The sequence below is a fragment of the Mitosporidium daphniae genome (genome assembly GCF_000760515.2).
Source record: "Mitosporidium daphniae strain UGP3 chromosome Unknown contig-124, whole genome shotgun sequence".
Lineage (NCBI taxonomy): Eukaryota > Fungi > Microsporidia > Mitosporidium > Mitosporidium daphniae.
Genome location: NW_013546706.1, coordinates 323 through 13,398, shown reverse-complemented (window position 1 = coordinate 13,398; position 13,076 = coordinate 323). Strand labels below are relative to the sequence as shown.

Genomic DNA, 13,076 nt, shown 5'->3' with positions numbered 1-13,076 from the left:
CTGAATTTATTTTATCTTGAAGTCAAAATCTGAGGCTTCGTAGCAAAAAAGATGCCCAATTTGATTCTTTGATGGCCTTCATTTTGGAAACCAGCACTACACAATTGTTTGATGTCGGTGCTCTTTTGAAGACTCATTCCAAATCCATGGTAGCACACGAAATCCTGGATTCAAAGAAATACAATTGCGTCGTCTATTACGATGAAAAAGAAAATGTGATCGCTTATCAAACGGAAACTGGCAGAATCGGGTGGGATTTGCCTGTAGAGGGCCAATTTTTGTTTCTTAAAACCAAGCACAATTTGAAAAATGATGAGATTTTTTTGTATCTTGACCAGCCCCATTGCTTTGGAACCAATGTCGATGTCAACAATCCATTTGCAGTTTGCGTGGTTACTTTCTCGACGCTTGTGTACACTAAAAGCTTTTACCAAGCGCTCTTGAGAGCCCGAAAGCTGCTGAATGGAATTTCGACTGTTAATGAGTACACTCAGCCTAAAAAATATCCACGCCACCAGATTAGGATGTTTGTTTCTTCAATCCTAAAAAATGATCAAAATATGCTTTCGACGCTCAGTGCAAATGACAACCAAGAATTGACATCAAAAATCACCCTTTTTTCAGAGGTCATAAAGTCTGATAAAAAGGCTGCTTTGAAAACAATTTTTACTTGTGCTCATTTGAACCAGCTCAAGAGGGATCGTAAAGAAAAAACACTTGTACCCTGGCAAGAATTCTTTTCCAATGTTTTGAAGAGCTTCTGGTCTCCCGCATATTCCTCTGCAGACAATCAAATTCCCAACTGGGACAAGATTCTTGGCCCGAACACTCCAACGTCTATCAATCAGTTTAAATGGATCTTTTTTTTCTCAAACTGATATTTCAAAATCTGAAATTTTGAAATTCTTTCAAGCTAGCGAGACAGGGGACACCTTTTTCCGCAATTTTAACATATCTTTGATTCCATCGGTTGAAAATACCCCTGCATTGGATAGCGAGGCTGTTGTCCAATCGACGCAAGGGCAGGAATCTGTCCAAAAGCAGGAATCTGTCCAAAAGCAGGAATCTGTCCAAGAGCAGGAACAGATTCATGAAAACCTCGAAGACAAAAATTTAATCCCTGCAAAGTCTTCACTTTTTGGAATATCTGATGCTGTACTTGATAATTTAAGGGCTAAATTTACAAAAGATTTTGCAACAACAGTTGTTGATCGCCTCAATTTGAACGATGCATACACAAAGTATCCGGTGTTTGTTGATATTTTCAAAGGAAAAAAGGTATTCGCCACAATGAACGATGTCGCCGAAAAGCTCAAAAATCCCTCTCGCTTTTTCTTCTCGCCTGCACTGATCAACATTTATGATGTGGAAGAATTTTACTTGAAAACATGCTTCACTATTTAGCATACTCTGGTGGTGCCATTGGTTTTATGGATCTTTTAGATAGCTGTACAAAGGCTGATAGAGATTTGATTTTTGGTTTTATCGCAGCTCATGAGCTAATTTTGCAGAAATGGATCTATTTTGCAATCAAATTCAGAAAGCTATCTTCATTGAGGGTATTGAGACGTATAAAGGGGCAATTCAAAGGTATTCAAAAATACGATTTCAAAAATGTTTCCATAAAAACAAGCATTTCTGAAGGGAAATTGCGCCTCAAAATATATGAAAAGGACAGCGAGCCAATAGCATCTGAGAGGCTCTCCATTAACGTTAAACCAGAGAATCTTTCAATTACAAATGCTAATTTAACGGCGGAAGAATCCGCTTACTCCAACCCAGAGGCCAAAGTGCGCTATGAAAGCACTATGCTTAAATCAACCGTCATCGGTGGATTCTTTTTGCTTTGCATTGGATGGAGTGCATATTTCTTATACTCTCACTACTATGGTGCATCCAAACCGTCGTCAATAAGCATCTCTCATTACTTTTTGCTGATTTCGCGAACCGCCAAACTGACGCTGGTTGCTGCTGGAGTTTCGGTTTCAATTACTTATGGCCTGTGGGTAGCGTATCAAAATCATGTAAATGCTGAAAAAAAGGATAGCTCAAGTCGATCAGCAACATTTGCGTCTCAGGATGTTTTAACGAGTGTTGAAGCAAATGCGATCAAAGGTGGATGCTTGCCTAAAATTGATGGCAATTCAGCCTCTGCTCGCCACACTGGCCTTGTTGGAATTTTGATTACTTCCATCTTCTTCCTTGTTTTGGAATTGCTTTGAGATTAATGGCTGATGCCAATTAAATTAATTAAACTGAAAATATGACATTTTAGTAAATTTTTGGTAGGCTTAGTAGGCTTTTGGCAAACTTTTGGTAGGTTTTAATAAGCTTTTGAGAAAATTTTGGTTGAACACGTCGTTCTTTCAAATTTGATAACACGGATAAATAGAACGACCAAAACTAATCCAAAATAAAGGCGGGTTTCATTTCATCTTTTGGTCATTGTTTATTAACGCATCTCACTAGATAAGCATCATATTTGTGTCGATGATGTGGCTTGGCTCTAAGCTAGCTGGATTTGATGATGCTATTCTATTCTCAATATCCAAGTGCATTGGGATTTCGGGCTACAAGATAAGTGCCCAAATGAAACAAACCAAAAAGAAACAGCACACGAAAGAGACAAAATATGCAGAATGGATGTGAAGACCGCGCTTGTCGAAGGCGCCATTGCTAGTTTCGGAATCCAGATGCCGGTTCCGTGCAGCCTAGCGCAACGCTGGAAAATGCAAAATTTCATGTTCGACACATGCAATGGCATGCATGGAGAGATTGGAAAGAGAAGACCACGAACTAGAATTGAAATCAATTGAAAATTTTGGAACCAACCCTAGATCAAAATTTAATTTTACCTGCTGAACTGAAAATGCTGATTTTCTTTCTCCAGCCATACCATGCTTAACATGTCGAAAAATGTCGAAAATTTTATTGTCTCGAAAACAGACCAAAATGACACGGAATGACAGGGAATGTCCAAGAAATGCAAGAAAAACATGCGCAACGCTCCAAACAGCCGACACACCGAAATAGGAGTGAATTTGGTAGAAATTCATCGATCTCTGGTCCCCGTTCTTTTGACATCAATCCAACCTGCCTGCATTGCTCAAGATCAAAGAAATGACACCTTGATACCAGAAATGAGCTGTAGTTGCAGAAAACTGAACATTCAAATGGGTCTCTTTTTTGGGGTTGACACAAACGAGCCACATGAAAAACACGGGAAGGTCATTGATCTGCTTATTGACTGTTTGCTGTCTTTGAGAGACAAAAAGATATTCCGGTCGCAAAATCGAGAAAACAGATCACCATTTTTGAGATGAAGAATTCACTTGAGCGATCTTATACCGAGTTCTTCAAAAAGATATTGAACAAGAGGTTCGAAAAGATTTTGAAAAATACCAGTAAGAGAAAACTCGCGTTTTGATCGCTGATCACCTTTTTGTCGATTTCTGGGAGAATGTTCGCAATGTCAGGTGCGGAGCATCCATGGAATCTCTGTTTGCATATCCCATCTCATATTCGATGAAAAATGCACCAAGAGAAAGCAGAAGTTTTGGAAACCAGATATTTGCCATTGCAATTTTGATAAAATTTTACCTTGAAAACGAAATGAAAGGTCTCAGCGAGGCTCCTTTATTCTTTAACGAAGAGAATATCTATTCCACTCTGAAACTTTATCATTATGACGAACTTGAAAAAAGCACGAGGAAAAGCAAGTCGTCCGTTTTCGAATATTTAGCCATTTAAAAGAAAAGATATGCGAAAATTACGAAAATCTCAAGGCCTTTTTGAAGCATGCAGTAATTGAGGGCATCAAAAAATCGCCTCATCGGATCTTATCATCTCCCATTGAATTTATTTTATCTTGCAGCCAGATCGTTGCATACAGCAGTATCTTATACAATTGGATGAACTTTGAAGCGATCCCGAAGGTTAATATTGATATCATACAATCTTGTGTCATCGAGAGACGAACCCACAATTCGTTTGCTTTTGCTCCTCTAAATTGCTACACAAAAGATTATCCCGAAATTCGAAACTATGGGGCTTTTTGACAAAAAGATGCCCAATTTGATGCTTTGATGCTTTGATTTTGGAAACCAGCACGACAGCACTGTTTGATGTTGGCGCTCTTTGAAGGATCATTCAAACTTTAAGGTAGCGCAAGAAATTCTGGATTCCAAGAAATACAAGTGCGTGGTCTAGTACGATGAAGAGAAAAATGTGATCGTTTATTAAATGAAGCCTCGAAAAATTTGGAGAGACTTGCCTATAAAGGGCTAATTCTCGTTCTTTGAAACCAAGTGCGGTTTGAAAAACGAGGATATTTTGCTGCATCTTGACCAGCCTCATTGCTTTGGAATCAATGTCAATGTCAACAATCCATCTGCACTTTGCGTGGTTACTTTTTCGACGCTTGTTTCCACCAAATGCTTTTATCAAGCGCTCCTGAGATCTCGAAAGGTATTTAATGGAATTTCGACTCTTAGTCCGTCGACTCGGTCTAAAAAATATCCACGCCACCAGATTAAGATTTTCGTTTCTTCAATCCTAAAAAATGATCAAAATATGCTTTCGATGCTCAGTGCAAATGATAACCAAGAATTGACATCAAAAATCACCCTTTTTTCAGAGTTCATAAAATTAGATAAGAAAGCTGCCTTGAAAGCAATTTTTACTTTTGCGCACTTGAACCAGTTCAGGAGGGATCGTAAAGAGAAAACACTTGTACTCTGGCAAGAAGGGTTTTCCAAGGTTTTGAAGAGCTTTTGGTATCCCACCTATCCTGAAGGAAATTCAATGCCCACCTGGGACAAGATTTTCAATCTGAACAATGCAAAGTCAACTAGTCGGGTTAAATGGATCTTTTTCAGAAGGTGGTATTTGGAAGTCTGAAAGGGTTAGAATTTTTTCAAGCTAGCAACACAGCAAAGATGTTCCTCCTCGTGTTTGTGATGCCTTCTATTTAATCGCTTGCCAAAAATGTTGCGTGAATTAGCGATGCTGTTGTCCAATCCACCGAAAAGCAGAACTCAGTTCAAAAGCAAGAAGATGATGATGAAACCGTGAAAGGTTCAAATGTAGCCTCTGCAAAGAAATCATGTTTTGGAATATCGGATGCTGTATTTGCTCGTTTGAGTGTCAAATTTACAAGAGTTTACGAGAACCGCTGTTGGTCGCCTCGGCTTAAATGATGATGCATACACAAAGTAGCCGGTGTTTGTTGATATCTTTCGAGTAAGTGAGGCTGCTTGTCACAGTGAACGATGTTGATGAAAAGCTCAAAAATCCTTGCGACTTTTTCTTCTCGCCTGCACTGATTAGCTTTTATCATGTGGAAGAATTTTACTTGAAGACATGCACCATTATCTGGCATACTCTTGTGCAGCGATTGGATAGATCTACGAGGCTGAAACCTATTGTTTTAAGAGTTATCGCAGCTCATGAGCCAATCTTGCAGAATGGATGTATTTTGCAGCGAAATTCAAAAAGCCATCTTTATTGAGGGCATTGAGGCCTATCAAGTCGCCGTCAAAAGGCAGCACCAAGTACGATTTGACAAACGTTGCCATAAAGGTTGGTGTTTCTGAGCGGAAATTGTACCTCGGCATGTGTGCAAAGGACCGTTCAATCTGGATCAGTCTAATTTTATGCGCAAAATGGAATATTTTAGTAAATTTTTTGTACATTGACCCCAAAATTAATTCCAATGCACACCACCATAAAGGTTAAAAGCAAAATCGGCTCAAATTTAGGGACCTTTATTTAGAGTTTGCGTCGATGATGTGGGCCAACCCAAAGCTAGATCGATTCTTTGGTGCTATCCTATCTTCAGCATCCAACCTTCATTGAAGTGCCGAGTGAAAGATACCTTTCTGCATCAAATGGACGAAAAAGAAACCACAGAGAAAAGAGACAAAATATGCAGAATGAATGCGAAGACAGCACTTGTCAAAGGCGCCATTGTTAGTTTCGGCATCCAGACTCCTGTTCCGTGCAGCCTAGCTCGACGCTGGAAAATGCAAAATTTTATGTTCGAGACATGCATGGCATGCATAGAGAGATTGGAAAGAGAAGACCTCGAACTAGAATTGAAATTAATTGAAAATTCAAGCATCTAACCCTAACTTCAAATTTAATTTTACTTGCTGAACTGAAAATGCGGATTTTCTCTCTCCAACCATGCCATGCTTAACATGTCGAAAATGTCGAAAATTTTATTGTCTCGAAAACGGACCAAAATGATACAGAACGATCGGGAATGTCCGTAAAATGCAAGAAAAACATGCACAACGCTCCAAACGGCTCAAAAACCGCAATACGAGTCAATTTGGATCTGTTGAAAAGGCCATTTGGATAGCCAGTCTGGATTGTTAGTTTAACTTGCATATTGGATGCTTTAAACAGCATCAGCACAAATAAAATGTATTGTAAAAATGCAGCCAATTTTTCAACAAACTAACCCATAACAACTCGGATATTTAGCGGCCTCCAATTTAATGCAATTAATCCCATTGAAAGACAATTAATCTAATTTAAAGGCAATTCACAAAATTTATATATAGACAATCACGAAATTTACAGGCAATGCACGAAACGTCAACTTTCATCAAATTTGGTACAAATTCATCGATCTCTGCCCCCCGCTTCTTTGGCACGAACCGATACTGTTTGCATTCCTCAAGATCAACATGATTGATTGACCACTGTTTTGGACATTTTCTCTCCACAAAGACGGGAAGTTCAAGGTTCACCCGCATAGCCACACACGAAAAGCGTTCTTTTGCTTTCCAAGCTTGGAATTGCGATTTTATTCTATTAGAAAGGCTTCTCATGGCATCACATTGTTTTGATATCTCTACTGTGGTCTGGGCTCTTTTAAGGGGATCAAGTCCACATGTAAGGTCCTCTTTTCAAGATGCAAAGCCATCACCTAAAATTCGACCTTGTCATCGTATATTGAGTTGTCTGTTTAAAGTACCATGAAAAGGCTATGGAATGCTTTTCTTTCCGACTGACAGAACTCGAACAGACTATTTTGCGAAATATCATTGAGATTAAACATCTTGAGCTCGAATACGTTGTTGTCATACAAATCTCTAAATTTCAATCTAGAGCGCAACTTGATAGCTTTTTGAATCTCTATCAAAAGGGGCTCTTGTTTATCTTGATGCTAACCGCCATGGCGATTAATGTGATCGCATACGAAATCAAAAATATTGAACCTGGGTTAGGATGTGTGACATGGGCATTTAAACGTCAGTTATTTAATTGGGCCTCCTGATATGGGCAATATATAATGTGGACCAACATGCAGTTTCAATGAAATTAATTTTGGCCAAATCCCAACCCTAGCCCAAACATCGCTGACTAATTTGGTCGAATGTTGTGTTATTTATGTTTGTTTATATTTTCAAATCGAAAAGTGATTTCGCACACAAAAGGCACGCCTCTCGTTGGTTAATATCCTATTTATTTGTTGTTGTTTTGTTTATCTATTTCCGTCACTGCAAACATGTCAGCTTAACAGCATGAAAAGAATAAATAGCGAATGTTGTATTGAAAAGTATGCAACCATGATTCCAAAGCGAATAACAGCTCTTCTTTTCTGTATGTGCTTAGCTTTATTTTCGGCGTCATCTGTGATGTCGATAAAACCTGGTATCTACTTTGCAAACATAACCTCATCGATTTCTAATGGAACAACTGCTCCGTTCATTATACACGCAAGCAAAGGTCTTGGTGTTAATGTCACTGCTTTGGGCGAAATATATCCATATTCTTCTATTTTTGTGGAATGGGATCCTTTTTCTGGTCATGATAGCTATGATGCTACACTTTCTCTTAAAAGTTTAGCGAATCCGGATGAAATTTTTCCCGAATCGCAAACCAAAGATACTGGAAATGCAACTATTGTGTTGGAAAATTATGGTTCTTTTAAGCCAGGAATGTATGCCATCCTTGTCTCCAATGCCCTTGGCCAAGGTGTATCAAATTCGTTTCTCGTTCTCGCGCCTAATCCCCTTTCTGTTAAGACTGATACGGATAAGGTTCCCACTGGCGAGTTTTTGGGTCTTTCTTGGACTCCATTCAACATTTCTGATACTGTGAACATATCTATCGCCCGCGTCTCAAGCGGTTCTCAACGTATTATTGCTACAAACCTTGCTGATACCGGATCTACCAGTGTTGAGCTTTCATATCCTCCTGGTATTTACGAATTGAAATTAGTATCCTCCCTTGGAATTGGTTCCTCAAATCGTTTTGCTATTACCACCGAATTTAACACGATCGCTGTCACAGTTAATCCAGACAGCATTTCTTCAATTAATGGTTTCACAATTGTCGAATGGAAACCATTCGATAAAGCTGAGGAATTCGTAAACCTAACCCTAACCGGGAAGGATGGACTCGCTTATAAGAATGTGTCTAATGTGCCAAACATTGGATACTATTTTTTGAGCGCTTCAGAATGGGAAGTGCCGAAATCACCAGCCACGTACAGTCTTACTATCGATTCAATGCTTGGCTCTGACAGCATCGAGCTCACCATGTTTGATAGTGCCACCTTGAACGTTATTATTGATCCAAGCGTTGTTATGTCTGATGGTGGTGCTATCGATGTCAATTGGTCTCCCATTGATCCTAGCGAACCCCTTGTTAATCTTTCTGTATACAGTGGCAATGATTCTTTGCTGAAAACACTTGAAGTGCCAAATACAGGATCATATTCAGACGATGTTACATCATTTGGGCTGTTTCCAGGAAGGTATAAAATCCAAGTTGATTCGAATATGGGCTCTGGATTTGACTATTTGATCGTGAGTAGTGCTACTCCCCTGAATATTCTGGTTCCCAACTCCGAATCTATTATTTACAATAACTCTGCCTCATTATCTGTCCAATGGACTCCGTTCGATGAAAATACTACTCCTGCCGTTATTACCATTATTAACCAGAACACGATGAAAAACGATTATTTTTCAGTCAAAAACAATGGAAATGCCTCTCTTAATTTGAGTTCTATTGATGTACCTGCTGGAACCTACAGCCTAACTGTGGATACTTCGATCGGAAGCAGTGGATCTCCGTCTATGTTTGTTCTTCTTTATCCTGAAACCCTTTTGATCGCCTCACCAAATTCTACCACCAATGTTTCTAATGTCGGTTTGCTTGATATCGAATGGGACCCTAAAAATCCTGCTGGTGAAAACATCACCATCTACCTGCACCACGCTGTAAACAACAGTATCTCTTACGGTCCATTCAAAACTCTCGACGATGGTAATGCCACTCTCGATCTTATGACAAATGCTATCAACAAAAATATGCTTCTTGAGGATGCTATTGCTTCTGAACAAAAAGCTCATGATGCCGATGTTCGAGCTGTTATGCGGGCACTAGAGCCAAAAAATGCAGCAAAGAAATCTAGCTTTCACACACAGAAAGAATCGATTAGAATGAAATAAAATAGATAATATAAACACCACCACCCCTTTCTGGGCTTACTTAGGTTCACTAATGAAAGTCCCATGCATCATCCACATTGGTTGCGTCAGTTGATAAGCAAGCTCAGGCTCTGTTGGGCTTTGCCCCGATCGTACTATATGTCGGATATGTGAACTAGCATGTGGGCTTCGTTTTTGGATTATAATACGACCAGATTCCGATCGAGTAGACTGGAACTATGCAGTCGCTCGCATCGCCAATATCAGCTCCAACCTTGACTCAATTCCGGGTCTGGTATGAATCAATCGAGTTTTAGGGTTAGGTTTTACTATGCTTTATTTCGTAATAAACGGAGTTATGGAAGGGACACTTGGTTTCAAGGCAGCATGGGGGGAAATTGCAAATTGGGCCGATGGACGAATCAGAGTGCAGGCGGAATTAGATTGGATTGGATTAGATTAAATTTAGAAGTGGGACAAATCCGTAGTTGGGAGCAACGATGCAAGAAGGTTTTCGAAAACTTCGTATTGACGCAAGTTCAGAGGGTGATCCAAGGGGGTGTAGTGGTGTTCGCCCTGTATTTTGGCAGCGAAAGCAGAAAAGGAAGCTGCTCAGATGGGTCTAAAGGAAAAAACAACGGTGTCCAAAACATGCGGCCATCAGCCAATGTCAAATAATTCGATCGACTGCTCTGAAAACATGTCGTGAAACGCAAGAAAAACATGCGCAACGCTCCAAACGACGGAAAAACCGCAGTATATGTGAATTTGGATCGTTAAACTGGATGTGGTAAATTACATGAAAAGGTCATTTGGATAGCCAGTTTGGTAATTAGTTGTTTAGTTTACGGTGTGGTTGCTTGTTATATGTGCTCGGCAGCATGAATTGTTGGACAAGCAACAGTGGGAAATCTGATATTTGCCAAGCTTCGATTTACAAACAAGCATTCCAATTTGTCAACCTTTGATCCAATTTACCGGAAATTGATCGGTCGCATCGCCCATTGTTTTGCCATGAATCCACCTGCTTGCCTTGAAAACGATATCAATGATCTGAGCTAGCGCTTTTCCAGTCATTTGGTAATCGAAACATCAAGACGGCGCCTTTTCTGCCGGTATGACCTCCCATTGAGTTTATTTGATCCAGCAGACAAGGTTTGCATACAGCGGTACGTTGTACCATTTGGGGGCTTTAAAGGCATGTCCGATGTCGATTTTGATTCCAAAAAATTGTTCTTAATCGAGAGAAAATCGATAGCTGGACTGCTTTTTCTCTGCATTTCTGCACGGAAAATTGTCCACAAATTCAAAACCATGCCGCTCAAGTTCAAAATCAATTCAAAATTCGGTGCTGCTTGAAAAATCCCGATTTGATGCGCTTTATTTTGAAGACCCGTACGACAGCATTTTTTGATGCTGGGCGTTTGTAGAAATCATTCTAACCCAATGTATCAAAAGGATCCTGGCTTCAACAAGATACCAGTGCGTGCTGACTACCATGACATGGAAATGCAAAAGTCAAGAGACAGTTGCGTGCAGAGGGCCACTTCTGGCTGCTTGAAAAAGTACGCTCTGAAAAATCCCGATATTTTTGTGTATGTCTACCTGAGCAGGCGTATTGCTTTGAAACAAATGTCAATCTCAACAATTTATTTGAATTTTTGGCCGCTTTTTCTATGCCTGTTTTTACCAAATGCTTTATCAAAAGCTCTTAAAAGCCGGAAGGCTGTCGGATGGAATCTGGTGTAAGATCCAAATAGTGATTCCAAAAATTAACGCCACCAAATTAGCCTTTTTTTGGTCGTTGCTGCAAAATGAACAAAATATGCGATCAACACTGAGCACAAATGACACGGAGACATTAAGCTTGGAAATGAACATTTTCCAAACTCCATAAGATCCGATCAAAAGGCTGCTTTGGAAAAAGATTACTTTTCTCATTTGCATCGGCTCCAGAGGGATCGGAAGCAGAAAAAAGGCACTCTTACCCCGACAGGCATTGCTTTCCAAGGGGTTGAACATCTTTTAATGTCCAGCTACGAAAATATTCTCAAACTGAACGATCCAGATTTTATCGATAAGCTAAGGTGGATATTTTTCTGAAAGCATGCGATGGCTGCTGTTTGAACTTTAAAATCTCAAGCTAGCAAGATGGGAAAGACATTTTCGGAAATTCTAACCCCTGATCATCGGTTCCATCGACCGGAAATACTCTTCGTACGTTAGATACAGAGACCTTTGTCCAATTTGAAAGCTGCAATATGCTAAAGCGGAGGAGCATCCTGATTAAAACATTCAAGACCCAAGTATGGCATGCAAAAAATTTACCCTTTGGAATATTGGAGCTCAACTTGCTAAGTTGCGGGCTGCATTTACAAAAGATTTTGCAACAACTGTTGTGGGTCCATCAATCTAAACGGGATACATACACATACGAAATCGTCTTTTTGTTGATATTTTCGAGGAAGCAAGGCTACTTGTCATAATGAACGATGCTGCTGGAAAGCTCAAAAATCCGACCTATTTTTGTCGCCTGCACTGATAAAAATCTACGATCTGGAAAGGTTCGATTTTTTCAAATCGATTTGGAAGACATGCTTGATTATCTGGCATGCTCTGGTGGCGCCGTTGGTCTTTTAGGTGGCTCTACAAAGGCTTGAAGATATCACGGCTCTGTGTTGCAGCAATGGATCTATTTCACGAAAATCTAGCAATCCATCTTGATTGAAGCTATTGAAGCAATTGAAGCACACACAATTGCAGTTTAGAGATACCGCAAAGTGCAACTTCACAAATGTTGGTATAAAGTTCGGGGTTTGTGAGCGGAAATTGTGCCTCAAAGCATGTGCAAAGGACCCTAAAATTCCCGTCGATCTGGATCTGTTTAATTTGCATTTGCTTCCGGGAGACCTCAAACCTTGCAAAAGAAACCTCAGAAATTATATTTTGGGCTTTCTGTTCAAACAGGCTGTTTTGTTTGGGCTCGTTGTCATTTTCGTCGTGGCGACTCTCCTGTACCGTAACCATCGCAACGTATCTAGGAATTCTGCATTAAGCACTTTCTCTTACTATTTGCCCAGGATTCTTGGAGTTGGATTTGCATTCATTTGTCTTGACCTCGCCGCTGCAATAGTGTACTTTTTGTGGAGAATGCATCAAAAGCATGAAGGTGCTGAGCAAAAGGATAGCTCAGATATATCAGCAGCACTTGCGTCGCAGGGTGGTACTGTTGACGCCATACAGACTGTCGAAGCAAATGCCACTGAGGCTGGATGCTTGCCTAAAATTGATGGCAATTCAGCCTCTGCTCGCCACACTGACTTTGTTAGAATTGTGATCGCTTCCATTTCCTTGCTTGTTTTTGAATTGTTTTGAGATTGATGGCTGATGCCAATCAAGCTGATACAAATCAAGCTCATACGAACCAAGCTGCTGCTTTCATCAAAAACGCAACATGTATATCTAAAATGGCCTTTAAATTAATTAGACTGAAAATATGACATTTTAGTAAATTTTTGGTAGGTTTTAGTAAGCTTTTGGCAACTTTTGGTTCGACATGTCCTTTCTTCACGTTGGCCCAAAAATTAATTCAAATTTGATAGCACGGATCAATAGAACGACTAA

General features: G+C 39.9%; 5 protein-coding genes across 5 annotated transcripts; 4 read left to right on the top strand and 1 right to left on the bottom strand.

The window, feature by feature from the left end:
- Positions 1–71: 71 nt before the first annotated feature.
- On the top strand, positions 72–2,222 carry DI09_124p50 (uncharacterized protein; the record flags this gene model as incomplete). Its single annotated transcript, XM_013383902.1, has 3 exons — positions 72–835; positions 918–1,250; positions 1,373–2,222. The coding sequence occupies 3 exons, from the start codon at positions 72–74 to the stop codon at positions 2,220–2,222; spliced, it is 1,947 nt and encodes a 648-aa protein (XP_013239356.1).
- Positions 2,223–4,572: 2,350 nt separating this feature from the next.
- DI09_124p40 (uncharacterized protein) lies at positions 4,573–5,198 on the top strand (the record flags this gene model as incomplete). Its single annotated transcript, XM_013383901.1, has 2 exons — positions 4,573–4,883; positions 5,003–5,198. The coding sequence occupies 2 exons, from the start codon at positions 4,573–4,575 to the stop codon at positions 5,196–5,198; spliced, it is 507 nt and encodes a 168-aa protein (XP_013239355.1).
- Positions 5,199–7,580: 2,382 nt separating this feature from the next.
- DI09_124p30 (uncharacterized protein) lies at positions 7,581–9,473 on the top strand (the record flags this gene model as incomplete). The annotated part of the gene is made up of 1 exon (XM_013383900.1): positions 7,581–9,473. One exon carries the CDS (start codon positions 7,581–7,583, stop codon positions 9,471–9,473), a length of 1,893 nt encoding a protein of 630 aa, XP_013239354.1.
- Positions 9,474–10,315: 842 nt separating this feature from the next.
- On the bottom strand, positions 10,316–10,529 carry DI09_124p20 (uncharacterized protein; the record flags this gene model as incomplete). Its single annotated transcript, XM_013383899.1, is given in 2 exon segments — positions 10,316–10,414; positions 10,431–10,529. 2 exon segments carry the CDS (start codon positions 10,527–10,529, stop codon positions 10,316–10,318), a joined length of 198 nt encoding a protein of 65 aa, XP_013239353.1.
- A 369-nt stretch (positions 10,530–10,898) lies between these two features.
- DI09_124p10 (uncharacterized protein) lies at positions 10,899–12,827 on the top strand (the record flags this gene model as incomplete). The annotated part of the gene is made up of 3 exons (XM_013383898.1): positions 10,899–11,047; positions 11,351–11,539; positions 12,494–12,827. 3 exons carry the CDS (start codon positions 10,899–10,901, stop codon positions 12,825–12,827), a joined length of 672 nt encoding a protein of 223 aa, XP_013239352.1.
- Positions 12,828–13,076: the final 249 nt, after the last annotated feature.